Consider the following 15,094-nt stretch of genomic DNA (forward strand, 5'->3'; position numbering starts at 1 on the left):
GTTTTCGAAAGACCATAGATCTAGACTCTGATTTATTGCACAATTTAGTAATCTTTCCCTTCCCCTTTGGCTGGAATCAGATGGCCTTTCTGCTCTATGCTCCCGGCTTCTCTGTTTAAATTCAATCCATTCTTCAAGGATTTACATAGACTGAGATATTCCTCTGCCTTGACTTTACTAGCTCTAGCAGGTCCTCTTTTCCACACATGAAAGTAATTCCTAATGAGAAAGAAGGAAAGGACCAAGCATATCCTAGGAGCTTCCCCAAACTCATCTCTACGCCCTGAAACCGTGGTATGTGCACCTGTGCACGAATGTATCACCCCCCTACTTCCAGGTATATAAGGTCCTGCTGTGCGAAATTACTAATTGTACAATGTGTTCTTCTCACACACACTACCATGGTCTCTACGCTCCTTAAAAATACAACAGCAAGGGGAAGGAGGGGGGAGTGGGGGGAGTGGGAGGGTCTTGGGAGGGGGAGCGGAAATGGAAACTTTTATAATTTAATAAAATTTACTAAAAAAAAAATACAACAGCAATGCTGGTCACACACCTGAGACCATGATGAACATACCGAAGACACTGTTTATGAACAGTGAATGTTCCGGCATATAGGGTTCCCCTGGTCCATTTAGATATTATGAGTGAAGTTGAGTAAGAAAAAAAGCTCGTGGAAGTGAGTCAGACATTAGACCTTAAGCAATCCGGTCCCTGAATAGCTAACTGGAAGAGTCTCTGCTAATTTGTTTTGATCATAGAGCAGGAGAGAAAAACAAGCAATAAACTCTTGTCATGTGACTTTGCTGAGACTTGGGAGGCAGAGTTTCTGAAGGTGGGAGCTTGAACCTACAGTATTTGGGAGCTTGTTAAAAAATGCAAAATCCCACCTGAGAGTGCCAACACATTTCTATCATCTCAATGTTCAGGGGGCCACAGCAGGAGGATTGCTTTGTCTTTATCCCTTTGTGGAGCTAGAAGTAACCTGGGATATTTCTCAGTTACTCACCCGCCTCAAAGCTCATCTGTTCACCTCTACAACCATCAGGCAGAGGCGCCATTAGAGGTGTGGAGGTGTCATTTCATGTCACATATACTAGCCCATGTCTTTGCACTTTGAATTTAACTACACAATGTACCTTGAATTGTGTGCATGTATTAGAATACCTTGAAATAGTTATGTCTTGGTACACTTCATGCCATTGGCTCTTGGGTGGCTGCAACATGAGGGGGCCTGTTTGTTGGGAGTTTCTGTCTCCACCCAGTACCCCACAACCAGCAAGCCCCAGAGAAAATCAACCACACAGAAATTTCTATAAGTTATAAAGATGATTGGCCCATTAGGTCTAGCCTCTTACTGGCTAACTCTCACATCTTGATTAACCCTTTTTTCTGATCTATTTTAGCCATGTGGCTCAGTACCTTTTTCAGTGGGGCAGATCACATCCTGCTGCTTCAATGATCTGGGCAGGAGTGGATGAAATCAACTTCCTCCTCCACAGAATTCTCCTGCTCTCTTTTCATCATTTCCACTTCCTGTTTGGTTCTCCCACCTACACCTCCTGCCTGGCCAATCAGCGTTTATTTAAAACATGATTGACAGAACACAGACAATACTCCCATACCAGGTGGCAGAATTTCTAATAGCCTGTACTTCCAGCTCAATACTGAGCTCATAATAAGTGATAGTCCCAGAATAATTATATGCTAAGACATTTTCAACAATATATAGTAAAGTATAAATTTTATTTTATTTGTAGGATTAATATACTTTTGAATGTCAATACTATAGACAATAAATATTTTCAAGTAAAATTCACCAAGGTATGTACATTCTAATCTTGTAATACTTATCAGAAAATTTCCACAAACATAAAAATACCTCTAAATGACACATATCTGAACAGCCAATTCAAATGTATAATTTAGTCCATCTATTCTATTAGTTATATATAAATATATTTTAATCGATTTATCCTTTACTTTACTAATAATTTCTTCAAATCACATATTTTGTAACAAATATGTTTCCCACAGAAATAAAAAGTTAGCATGTAGTGCTACGTGTTTGACATGTATGTGTCTCCTTTTTCTATTAAGGGGACTTCATTTAGAGTGCCAGAGGTTGGCTTATTATTTAACAAGTTACTATATGCATATATTTTTCCAAATATAGCCACATTTGAACACATGGGCTATTTTGTTTACCCAGAGTTTAAAATGTAGTTGAATGTGTTCTTACATTCCTTAATATAAAAGTCGGGATTTGTAGTAAGTCATTTAGCACCCAGAGCAGAGAATTAACTTAATGAGAGTTGTGTGTCCATGTGAGCAGTGTAACCACAAAGATCAGCATCTTATTCCACCCCTAGGCTTGCAACTCTAGTCACCTTACTTAATGTTCAAGAGTATTGGGCAGAAGATTCAACATGGACATTACAAACAGGGAAAGTGCCCGCTCTGTACAGATGAGAGGAAGCCTGCATCCAGTGCGCATCCCTGTGACATCCATGGCAACAGTGGCCTCCATTTTCTATAATGGTTACAATGAGAACATTTACTTCTTACTTGGAGATGTGCCTGTGAGTCCTCAGCAAATACAAATGAACAGGACACATTTTGAAAGGCGACATGCTCTTTTCAAATCAGTTGCCAACAACAACTGCTAATCTGCCATTTAGTAAACCTTTGCTGTTAATACCAGCACATTTTTTTTCTATGCTGAGCTGCTAGAGGGGAAGGTGGTCATGCCCACAGGCTATTTATGTAGCTCTACTTATATTCTGCCTTTAAAATCTTCTGTAGAAAGGGTTCCTCTTATACCAGTAGCTCCTTGTGGGATGGTCTCTATCTCCATCGCTTGTTTACATTTTTTTCTTTCATTTGGAAAGATGCCAAGTATCCAATGAAAGAGAAAAATACTAATACCAAAATACTACTGCAAAATGGAGCCTGTGAGCTCTAGGGTCTCATTTCCTTCCCTTCAGATGAGAACACTAGGACCCAGAGGGCCACGCAGCTCCATTGAGCAAAACATGTCTTGGTGTACAAAACACTGCTCTGACCACCAATACCTGAATCCTCCCTTCATATTTATTTGTGGTAGGCCCATGTGGATCATGTCTTTTGTGTAAAAAGAGAATCCTACGTGGGTTTCCAAATTTTACAAGAAGTTCTCCCATTTTTTTTTCAGGTAGTTCTTTTGACCTCCTGGAATGTCAGGACAGATGTGGAGCCTGGAGTAATATCAAGGACACATAGCCAGGGAATTGTAGTTAGTGCCTGAGCTTATGTTACTTTCCTCAACGCCAGAGGAGAACATGATATTTCTTTGCTGTAGAATGGGCCTTTGACGATTGCTCGAGTCATGGTAAGATACTGCAAAGCTTCAGACACCAAGAGATGCTGAAAGACTGCATGTGAGAAAACCAATCTAGTCTGACTACAGACATGTACTACATGAAGTGAGGGTGGGTGTGTACCTACTGTCCCTGATGCGACCCCCAAATAGTTCTTGGAAATGCCGAATTGAGTCAAATAAGACAGGGAGAAAGAGTCATGGAGATTCTTCACAGAACATGAAGCAAGATTTGTAGTTCAGAACTTTAAGCCTGAGTAAGTCCAAAACTATGATGGACAAAAGTATAGGGAGTTAATGTTGATCCTCAGACAATTCTAAATCCAAGCCATAATCTAGAAGTCTAGGATGGGACAGCTGTAGGGACACCCATAGCAAATAAAATGGAAGCTCGAATGGAAAGGATCTGGATGTCGCTCTACTCTTGAAAAGAATGCAAAAGCTGTGTCCACCTTTTCACAAGAAAGACAAAACAAAAACACCACTCATGGTGTCATAGACCTCCACAGTGTTTCTTTCAATAACAGCTCGCCTGGGATATTCTGCATCTCATAAGGTCACTTACGAGGTCAGGTAGAGGGTAGCAAAGCCTCCTAGAAATGGAATGGGAAGTAGAGAAAGAGTAAGATGTAAAAAGATACATGTCACAGACATGTATTCCCATGATGGAGACAATCCACGTATGCACACTCTTGATACACAGTGAACACAGTTTTAGGAACACAAGTTTGAGCGGCAGAAGGAGCTAAAGGAGAATACATTTGAGATTCCTGGGGACCTTGCTCAAGCCCTGGCTGAACTTTAAGGACTGAGAGATGAGAGGCACTGAGTGAGATTATGTCTAATACCTGCCACAGAGCCTACCAATTAGTCGAAAGCCATGACAACAAATGATCTCTTTAAAGGTCCTCCGCATCTCCTGGCTGCGGAAGGCGTAGATCAGAGGATCAATCACCGAGTTACACATGATGAGTATCAGGTACATATTGAAGTACGACATAAAGCAGGAGCAATAGACATTCTGGGGGCATGAGATCATCAAGATAAGGTGGAAGAAGAAGGGAGACCAGCACACAATAAAAACCCCCAGCAGCATGGTGAGGGTAATGGCACCCTTCATGCTGGCCCTTTGCCTCACAGAACTATATCGGGGGGATGCTGCTATGCGCTTGACATGGTTGCGTGCCAGGGGGAACATGTGTATGTAGAGAGACACAATGAAGAACAGCATGGTGAAGAACATGGAGATGAGGCAAATGATGACATACTTGGATTCATAGTAGATGATGAAAATGATGCCGCAGCTTATGCAAAAGGTCCATATGCAGGCGATAATCACCCCCGAGCGCCTGGCCATCATGATGTGGTGGTAGCGCAAGGCATAGAAGATGGTGACATACCTGTCCACGGCAATGGCCAGCAAACTACACATGGAGGCCACAACAGAAATGCAGATTGCGGAGTCAAACACGTTGTCAATGTGACTTGTGAAGGTGTCCGTTATCACCAGATGCTTGTTATTTATCAAGTATATGGCGATGGTCTCCCAGGCGTTGGACATGCTCACCAGCATGTCAGCGACTGCTAAACTGCCCACAAAGAAGTACATAGGCGAGTGCAGGTTTTTGTTTTTCACTATGGCCCCAATGACCAGGCTGTTCTCCAAAAGGCCGACAAGCCCCAGAGTCAGGAACACCTCCACGGCGATGCCCATGTCCCCACAGGCTGAAGACACATTCTTGACATTTGGTCCTAAAATGTTGTCCTCTGTGGCATTCGGGGTCAGATTCAAGAAATGCCATTGAAACGAGGAGTTCATGGCTGGAAGATAATGCCTCCACGTCTTGGCATCAAATGTACTGTAAGACAGATTTGTTTGCTGTTCTGCTATTCTGGTCTCGAGAGCATAAGAGTACACACCCACACAGGTCATGCTCACACACCAAAAGCGAGTCAAATGCCGAAGTGGGTGGTTAGACACAACGTATTGAAAATCAGACCCCAGTTTGCCTCGTTCTGACGTGTGCTCTGGTACCTGGTATTCTGTCCTCTCCCATACAGCTTAGCGTTATCACAGGCCTCTCTTTCTGTTTACTCCTATTCTGTCACTCTCGGGTTACAGGAATGGCTTCCATTTCTATGCCAAGGACAGCTTCTCTTTCCATGTCTCATCTCTTGGCCCCCAAGTTCCCTCTCAGGGCATCTCCATGAACCCTATCAAAACTTCATAAAAGTTCTAGCCAGTCTCCAGATTTTCACATTACTGGGGCTACTGCATTATATTTCGCTCGAGGAAGCCCAGATTTCTGAAGAACATACAAACATTCCCTTGAGAAGAGCAAATGTACCTGTGTTCTTATCACTAACCAGAGCTCTCCTCAAAATCCCAATGCATACTCTTTCAGGGTTGCAACAGACAGCAGCAATGGCTGCTTAGCTTGAGAAGAAACACAGAGTTGCTACCTCGATACATAAGCTTCCTTTACAGTATGTTAAATAGAGAAAAACAACAGGACTTTCCCTCAATACATATTTTCTTTAAATTCTGAAAAATCTGAATTTCATTGGATCTGACTGCTAATTTTATGTCCCACATAAGCACAGTATGAAGAAATAACTGTGAAATGTTAGAACAAGGCAGCCTCAGAGAGCCATTGTATTAACAATAAGGTAAGGCTTTTGGATTGTAATCCTTTGCAATACGTTTACACCTCAAAGGTATAGACCCATCCTCCTGTTGCTTTAAACATCACATCCAGCTGCCTCAAGATCTCACTGCACAAACTGCCTCACCTATTTTGCTCTCCTCCATGCAAAGGTAAGCATGATTCCTCACTTTTTCCAGATGGTTTCTGGGAAATAGAGTTGTGTCTGTTTACCGGACTCTGGTCTGGCATCCCGGCCAGGAGCCCTCACTGGATGCTTCACTCTGCATGAGCTCTTGATATCCACCTGGGCTGACCTGGGTAAGAAAGCAAGGCCATCCCCAGGATGCAGCCTCCTCCCAACTTAACCTAAGCACTTCACCACTCTGCCTTTTAACAACCTCCTCCCGCCCCACTGGCGGCCTTTCTGACCTATTGGGTTCAGGTATCCAGCAACTTGCTGCCACCAGCAAGGCAGTCTAGGAGTCGTGTTTACAGTGCCACCTAGTGGTTCACCACAACCCTTAGCTCTGCGGTGCTTCCAGTGTGACAAATCTTTTCCCCTAGGAGCACACAGATGGATTTTTTTTTTCCCAGCTAATGATTCTCTTTGCCCCTCCCTCTCTCTTCCTTTAAGTCACTGATTAAAATTCTGCCCAGCTCCAAGGACCTGATCTGCTCTGTTCTTTGTCTTTCTGGGACAAAGTGGCTCACCGGTATGCCTGCTACTTGTTCTTTGGAAAAGTCAGAGCCTGGAAGTCTGGTGAGACTTGGCTACTTGGCTACTCATACACACAAATACCTCTCTCCCCTTCCATCCCCCCTCTCTCTCTCTCTCTCTCTCTCCCTCCCTCTCTCCCTCCCTCCCTCCCTCTCCCTCTCTTGGCAGAGACAGAGACAGAGTCACAATGACAGAGACAGACAGTTGGTCAGACCGAGAACACAGAGGCAGATGCAGAGACAGCGGGAGGGGGGCAAGGATAGACACATACAGGAAAGGCAGACTTGCTTATTGGGCGTCATCTTGTTAAGGAGAGAGGCACAATCAGTGTAGTCTGTGAAGAGATTTCCTAACTGGAGATTAATTCTGTGCACATGCAAAAGTGATTAACTGGCAGAAAACGCCCCACACACTAAATATCATTCATTGAGTCCCCATCTTCAAGATCAGACTGGGATCTGCAAAAGATATTGGGCTCTGTGATAAGATGCTGAAAGCAGAGTCTTCACAAAAGCCAGTTCATCTGGACCAGCAGGTATGGCAGTTTTTGGTCTCCGTGCTGCCTCGTGTGTCGCACTGAACTGTTTTGTTTTGTTTTGTTTTTACTAAACTAGAGCAAATGGCTTGCTTTTATCATTTCCAGCTCTTCTCTCTCTCTCTCTCTCTCTCTCTCTCTCTCTCTCTCTCTCTCTCTCTCTCTCTTTTTCTCTAACTCTGTGAAGCACTGACAGGACTTGATGGCCGGCAGTCCAGCTGAGGAGCCCTGTGCTTTGGCACGCTATAGCCTCTGTACAGAGCATTCCGTGTCCACCAAGCGTGGTTCTTTCAAGGTGCTGCTGAGTTTGACTTTATTATAACTTGAAACTAGGCATGATGATACTTTCAGAATTGTTCTTTCTTGCTCAGTATTGCTTTGGCTATCCAGGGACTCTGTGATACGATTTTTTAAAATTTCTGTGAAGCACTTTATTTTAAATTTGATAGAAATCGCAATGAATCTGTACATTGATTTTTGATATTATAGCCATTTCACAGTGTGCTGATCCATGAGCGTGTGAGGTCCTTCCATCTTCCAGAATCTTCATTTCTTTTTGTCATTGTTAGAAATGTTTCTTTAGACAGGCTTCCTTGTATAGGTATATTTCAAGGGATTTGTTTGTTTGTTGTTTTCTGTTTTGAAAGGAACTGTGTCCCAGGTTTCCTTTTGATATGTTTGTTACTGGTGTACAGAAGGCTGCTGGTTTGAGATGTTAATTTTGCATTCTGCCACTGTGCTGTATTATTTCTGGATCCAGATTCTTTAGGATCTCTTACATACAAAAGTTTGCAAACAGGATAATTTTTTTCTCCCTTTTCTATCTGCATCCTTTTTATGTCCTTATCTTGCTGGTTTAGCTGAAGTCTCCAGTATTGTATGAAATAAATGTGAAGAAAAGCAGCTACCCTTGGTTTTGATTTTAGTGGAAATTCTTTAAAGTTTTCCCTATTTAATATAATGCTAAACATAAATTTATCATATACACCTTTTATTATATTAAAGTAGTTTCTTTGTATTCTTAATATTTTCAGACATTTTACTACAAAGATGTTGGATTTTTTTCAAAAGTCTTTTCTGCATCTATTCTAAGATAATCAAGTGATTTGTCTTTGAGTTCTTTTATATAGTACATTATACATTTATTTACATATAATGAACCATCCCTGTATTTATAGTGATAAATATAAGTATTTAGAGGGCAGTTTGATACTATATCTATTTAGTAGAATATTGAAAGCAGGTCATAGTAGGGCTATTCAGTGAGGGGTTCTTGACACAGTTAACATTATTACCAGGCGTGAGCTCTGTCTTGTGGATTAGGCTTTATACTACTCAAGGTAGTCTTAATTTTCATCTTTGTGACAGACAATGATGTTGAATATTTTAAGAAATTCTTATTAACCAGTTGCATTTCTTCTGAGAACTTTAACAGGATTGTCTGTTTTCTTAGTGTTTAGTTTTTTGAGTTCGTTGTATAGTCTAGATATTGACCCTCTGTCAAATTTGTAGCTAGTATTTATTTTCCCCATTCTGTAGGCTGCCCCTACAGTAGATAGGGTTTTTACTGTACAGAAGTCTTTCAGCTTCATGAGGTCTCACTTGTCAACTGTTAGTCTTAATTCCTGTGCTACCAGAGTCCTATTCAGACAGTCTTTTTGAATATACCACAAATTGAAATATATTCCCTCCTTTCTCCTTTAACAGACTCAAAGTATCAAGTCTTACGCTGAAATCTGTACTAGTTAGGTTTTCTAATGCTGTGAAGATGCCATGACCATGGCAGCTCTTCTAAAGGAAACATCTAATTGGAGTAGTTCACTCAGTTTCAGAGGTTCAGTTTATTATTATAATTATGGAGAGCATTGCAGTGTGGAGGCAGACATGGTGATGAGAGTCCTACATCTTGCAGGCAACAAGAAGTTGACTGAGACAGCAGGCGGTATCCCGAGCATAGGAAACTAAATCCTGTCCCCCGAAGTGACACACTTCTTCCAGTAAGGCCATACCCATTCCAACAAAGCCATACCTCCTAATAGTCCCACTCCTTATGAGATTATGGAGACTTACATTCAAACTACCACAAGATCCTTAGTCCATTTGGAATTAAGTTTTGTGCAGGACAAGAGATAACAAACTAGCTATCTAATTTCTACAGCAATTGTAGATCCTGCCTCTTTTTCCAATGTATATATTTTGACTCTTAAGAAAAACAAAAAAATCAGGTGTCTTAAAAGGGATAGGCTTATGCCTGGATCTTCAATTCTATTCCATTATCAATGTATCTGTTTTTTCTAACAGTAACATACTAATTTTTGTTACTATGGTGTTACCTCTAGCAGTGTTTTTAGTTTTCAAGATTGTGTGGGCATCTTAGTTTTGTTTGTTTCATATGAAACATGATTCTTTTCAATTGATGAGGATTGTATTAGGACTATAGATTGCTTTTGGCAGAATATTTTCAAATTGATCCTACAAATACAAGAATGTATAGACAGATTTTCCATCTTCTGCTATCTCTAATTTTAAGTTTCCATTGTATACCAATCTTTTTTTAAAGATTTATTTATTAAGTATACAGTGGTCTGCCTGCAAAGGGCACCAGATCTCATTACAGATGGTTGTGAGCCACCATGTGGTTGCTGGGAATTGAACTCAGGACCTCTGAAAGAGCAGGCTGTGCTCTTAACCACTGAGCCATCTCTGGGATTAGATCTATCCCAAGAGATGGACCTGAGAATAGCCACTGTGAACAGAATTGTTTCCCTGTTTATTTCTTAGTTTGTCATTGGTATCTAGGAAGACTAGTAATTTTTGTTCTTTGTATCCTACCACTTTGCAATATAGTTTCCTAGTGAACTCTTGAGTTTTAAGGATACTTTTACTTCTTTCCTATTTGTAGCTCTCCTACTTTCTTCTCTTGGATTACTGTTCTAACTACAACTTCAAGTACAATCTGGCAACAGTAGTAAGAGGATGAACATCCTTTTCTTGTTCCTGAGTTCTCCATTTAGCATACTGCTGCCTGTGGGCTTATGAATATTGCCTTTATTATACTTTGTATCCCTGGATTCTCCATAACTTTTATAAGGGAATCTTAGATTTTCTCCATGCTCTTTTCTCCATCTGAGATGATCATGTGATTTCTGTCCTTGAGTCTACTTATGTGATGGAGTACATTTGTTGGCTTACATGTGTAAATCATTCCCTCATCTCTGGGATGAAGATGATTCATCATTTTGGATGTTTTCTAAAATTCAGTTCACACATATTCTACTGAGAATTTTTTGTATCTATGTTCATGAAGGAACTTGTTCTAGAATTTTCTATTCGTTTATTTATCTAGTTATGTATCTGGGTCAGTCAGTGTTCATAAAAATAATTTGGAGGTATAATTTCCTTTTTTGTTTTATGGAGCAGTTTGAGGAGCATTGGTTTTAGCTCTTTGAATTTCCTGTAAAGTCCTGTGGTAAACACATCTGAACTTGGGCTTCTACCTTGCTTTTGTTTTAGATAGGTTTTTAAATGATTTTCCCATGTCATTTAATACAATTTTTAAATGTCTTCTTTGTTTAACTTTGGTATGTCAGATTCATTAAGAAATTCATCCATTTTTCTCAGCTTTCCCAATTTAGTAGAATATGGGCTTTGAAGTGTATCCTTAAAACCCTCTGGCTTTCACAGGTGTCTCTTATAACACCTCCTTTACACCTCTAATTTTATTAATTTGGGTCATTGCTTTAGTGACACACATCCTCCAAGACCAGGCCTCTAACCATTTCCAAGCAGCTCCACTAACTAGGGACCAAGTATTCAAACATACTTGAACCTCTATTCTCATCCAAACTACAACCAGTATTACCAAGAAGGTAAGATAACTGAACTCTGAAAATTCTGGGTAGCTGTCAATAAATATGAACATGGTGCATGTACTACGACTTTGCAATCTTATTCCTCGTAGGAAATATAGAGCTATGTGCACAAAAACCCATTTGTTCGGTAACTGTGGTAGTACAGTTCCCAAGTAAGAAATGAACCAAAACATCATTGGATAATGTTGTTTATTCACACAACGGAATACTGTACAATCATGAGAACAATGTACAACTGTTGAGAATAAGAATCTCATGAACACTGACAAGTGAAAGCTAAAGAATGTAGTTTTAATTTCATTCACATATTCCAAGCCAGATGAAACAAGATTTTTGCTTAGAACCGGAGGGTGGTTGTGGATGGGAAAGCAGTGAGTGGAAGGCAGTCTCCAACTTCTGGCTTATGAATTCATGCATGTTCTGTGAGGAATCCAACCGCCTGAATAGATATAACACTTCAACAGAGATTAAACAAGCAAATCCACAAAATCAGGTCTACATACTTAACTGACACTAAAGCATCATTTCTGTATCTTCTCTTAGAGACTCTTGTACTGATACATCCACACAGTGAGGCTGGAGGAACACCATCACCTGCAGTGTAGACAGATCCCACAAGTCTGGTTAGAAGACCAGTCTCTACACTGTGAAGATGAGTTAGTCTGTTTCCTACCAGGCACCCTATTTACTGGGGCACCTTACTGAGGAATTAACAAACCTAAATGCCTCAATAACTAACAACCCAGGCTGCATGACTCACCTGTTCCACCCTTGGAAGTGAGTATGTAAGTTATGTTTTGGTCTTGAGAAAGTCTGTATCCTCTCTCTGGCATTCAGTCATCACGCGTGACTCTACTCAGTCATAGCCTTCTCTTACTGATGAGAATCAGTCTGTAAAGTGCTCAGAGGCACTGAAGAGGTGTATGAGTCAGCTCCAGCAGGCTTCAGGCTCTCTGTATAGGTGAAGCCATCAGAGGATTAGTAGGGACTGACAACTCCTCAATTTCTCTCCATCAACACTGTATACACTAGAGTGCTTCCCCAAGTAAATTCTAGACCCACATAATTGCATGTCAGCATTAGGTCCTACTACAGTGCAGATTTGTCACCAAGTTAACTATCTCCACGTTGTGTCATCCTCACAAATAGCCCACGGGATCTTCATTTCTAAAGATTTATTTTACTTATATGTGTCTGCATGTTTGTGCATGTGTGCAGGTACCAGCCGAACCCAGAAGAGAGTGTTGGAAGTCCCTGCAGCTGGAATTACAAGCAGTTGTGGGCCACTTGATGTGTATGTGGGGAACCAAAGTCCAGTCCTCTGAAAGAGTAGCAAGCATTCTTAACCTCTGAGTCATGTCTTCAGCCACTCTTCATTCTGAAACTCAACCTTGGAGGATATCCTGTGTGGCAAGCCTGGGAATGTCTCACAGCTCCTCTGAACCTTTCTCACCACTGAGCCCAAATTAAGAGACTCTTCCTGAATTCTGTAATGAAAAGTCATGACTTTCTCATGAGATACTACAAGTCCTGACAGAATTAAGCATGTATGTTCCAAGTTTGCTGGAAAAAAAAGTCTTGTTTGTTGATAAAACAGAAGAAAATGCCACCTTCCCATTCTTGTCCTCAAGAATTCATCTTGAGTCATTTAACTTCAGCAAGGAGCAGTGTAGGGGTTGAGGCTGAACAGATAAGAACAACACAAAAAGAAAAAGGCAGCCGCCAGAACTGTTTCCTGCAGAGTGGCCTCATGGGAATCTCCTATGTCTATGACAGGTATAATGACTAGATCCCATCTCAGACCCAGTCCAGTTCTCTATGATTCCTCAGCAAAGGGCCTAGGAACTCCACATTTCTCTTCTTGGTGCTTGGGATAACCATCAATTACTCCACCCTTTGAGGAATTCTTCTCTCCTAAAAACAACCCATGGAATGGAATGGAAAGGACAGAAAGAGACTAAAAATTGATGCATTACCTGTTAACTAAAATCATGAATTGTGACAAAGCTTTCCCAACCTGCTAAACTATCAAAATACTTAGCAGTGTCTTCCCTAGGAATAAAATGAGCCTAAATTTCTAAGAGCAAAAACTTTCATTCCCACACCCCAAACCCTGCACAAAAGGTACTCTCTAATACTATGAACAGTGACATTATATAAACTGATTATACTTTTAATTTGTAACAATTATTTTTATTTTGTATGGATGAGTGTTCTAGCTGCATGTATGTATATGCACTATGTGCATGCCTGGTACCCATGGAGACCAAAAATGGTGTCAGATCTTCAGAACCTGGAGTTAGAGACAGTTATAAGCTGCCATGTGAGTGCTGGTAACTGAATATGGGTCTTCTACAAGAACAGCCATAACTCTGAACTGCTGAGCCATCTCTCCAGCCTAAAGCTTACTTTTAAAGCAAGTACCATAGATTTTTATTGAAAGCATGATCTTTGTAGATTGTCCTTCAAATAAATGTTTTTAAAAGAATATATAATTGCATTTGCTCTCAACTTTCTTGATGTATCTAAAGGCTGTCAGATTTCTTAAATGTACAACAGCAGTTCACACAGACATCAGTTCTAGAAGTCAATTCTGTAATTGACAACTTAATGACAATTTTATTGGTTGTGAGACAGCAAGTAAATACTTGGAAGGCAGCCATGCCAACCTCCATATGATATATGCCTTAGTAAATGTATGTCTGAATGACAATCAGACAGTGGGCTCTGCTGTGTGAATACCAATGGTGGAAGAAGGAGCATGGCTTGCTTATTTGGGATTGGGAAGGATACAGAATCTAACTGAGGTCTCCTATTGGTAAGGATCCATCTGATGTCGACCTCTTTTCCTCACTGCACACCTCATGCCGCATGTGCATACATGCACTTAGGAAAATATGTAACAGGATTATGACATGGTATTTTCACAAATCTTTAAAAAAAATCTATCCATTGAATCATTGTCCAATGAAGAAAGTTAAAAGTACCTTAAATTTTCTCAGTGATTGGATATACTAATTTCTATGGTAGGAAATTCTTAACAGAATACCAAACCATTCCACGATATCTCTATGCTGCCATCTAAAATTTTCTATAGAGTCTCAGAATTTCATAGTATTAGCAAACAGTTACTTTATTGAAACACAGTCAAAATCTAGCCAGGTAGCTCTTAATAACAGTCTAAAATCATGTTTTAATCTCATAACTTTAGCAATATATAACTGAACACTTACATTCAAATGTGTAGAACACAATCCATTTCATACTGAAAAACACTGTAACAACACTTGGAGTGCATAGCAGCAAGCTAGCACTCCTTTGCCAATTCTACAGTTGTTGTAAATTCAACTTTGTAAACACACTCAGCAAATCACAGCACTGGGGAGAGGTCAGGTGATCTGACATGCTTTGTTATAGTTTTTGATAGCAGAGGGAACCAATTCTTAGACTATTATATAAAAATAGATCTTAAAGACAAAGAATTCTTATGTACACACACACACACACACACACACAGAGAGAGAGAGAGAGAGAGAGAGAGAGAGAGAGAGAGAGAGAGAGAATGCTTCAATGTGACATCCTGCAGAATGTTCTCTTTCCTGAGGACTGAGTACAGTACTCAGATTCATCATTGCCTTCTTCTTAATACCATTCACCTAACTCATAGCAACTTCTGCACTGTAACTGACTTGCAAGGTTTTCTTTCTGCATACTATCCTATCAACATATCCATCTAACAAAGAAATCCTTTTGACAAGTATACTGCCCTCTGCTCAATATCAGGATTTCATATATGATCAAAGGAAATTCTCTGTGTGTCATTCAGTTTTTTTGGTATAGAATATCTTTGCATTCTATTCAGAGTCTGAAATAGCAGGAGGTCGGTAGCAAAATGCAAAATACATAAGCTTTCGATTATGTATGAATAAACATCCCTGAGGCCACTCCAGTCAGGAAAACAGG

The 15,094-nt window shown here is 40.4% G+C and overlaps 1 protein-coding gene and 1 long non-coding RNA gene across 2 annotated transcripts; one reads left to right on the forward strand and one right to left on the reverse strand.

Annotated features, from left to right (window-relative positions):
- Positions 1 to 3,789: 3,789 nt before the first annotated feature.
- Positions 3,790 to 6,255, reverse strand: Mc5r (melanocortin 5 receptor). The gene is made up of 2 exons (XM_087896282.1): positions 6,152 to 6,255; positions 3,790 to 5,217 (listed from the first exon to the last, which is right to left on the reverse strand). The coding sequence occupies exons 1-2, from the start codon at positions 6,253 to 6,255 to the stop codon at positions 4,200 to 4,202; spliced, it is 1,122 nt and encodes a 373-aa protein (XP_087752408.1). The 3' UTR covers positions 3,790 to 4,199.
- A 670-nt stretch (positions 6,256 to 6,925) lies between these two features.
- Positions 6,926 to 13,308, forward strand: LOC148119971 (uncharacterized). Its single transcript, XR_015734682.1, has 2 exons — positions 6,926 to 7,259; positions 12,350 to 13,308. It is a non-coding gene; the product is annotated as an uncharacterized LOC148119971 (long non-coding RNA).
- Positions 13,309 to 15,094: the final 1,786 nt, after the last annotated feature.

Source organism: Myodes glareolus, chromosome 13 (genome assembly GCF_982192425.1).
Source record: "Myodes glareolus chromosome 13, mMyoGla1.1, whole genome shotgun sequence".
NCBI classification, from domain to species: Eukaryota; Metazoa; Chordata; class Mammalia; order Rodentia; family Cricetidae; genus Myodes; species Myodes glareolus.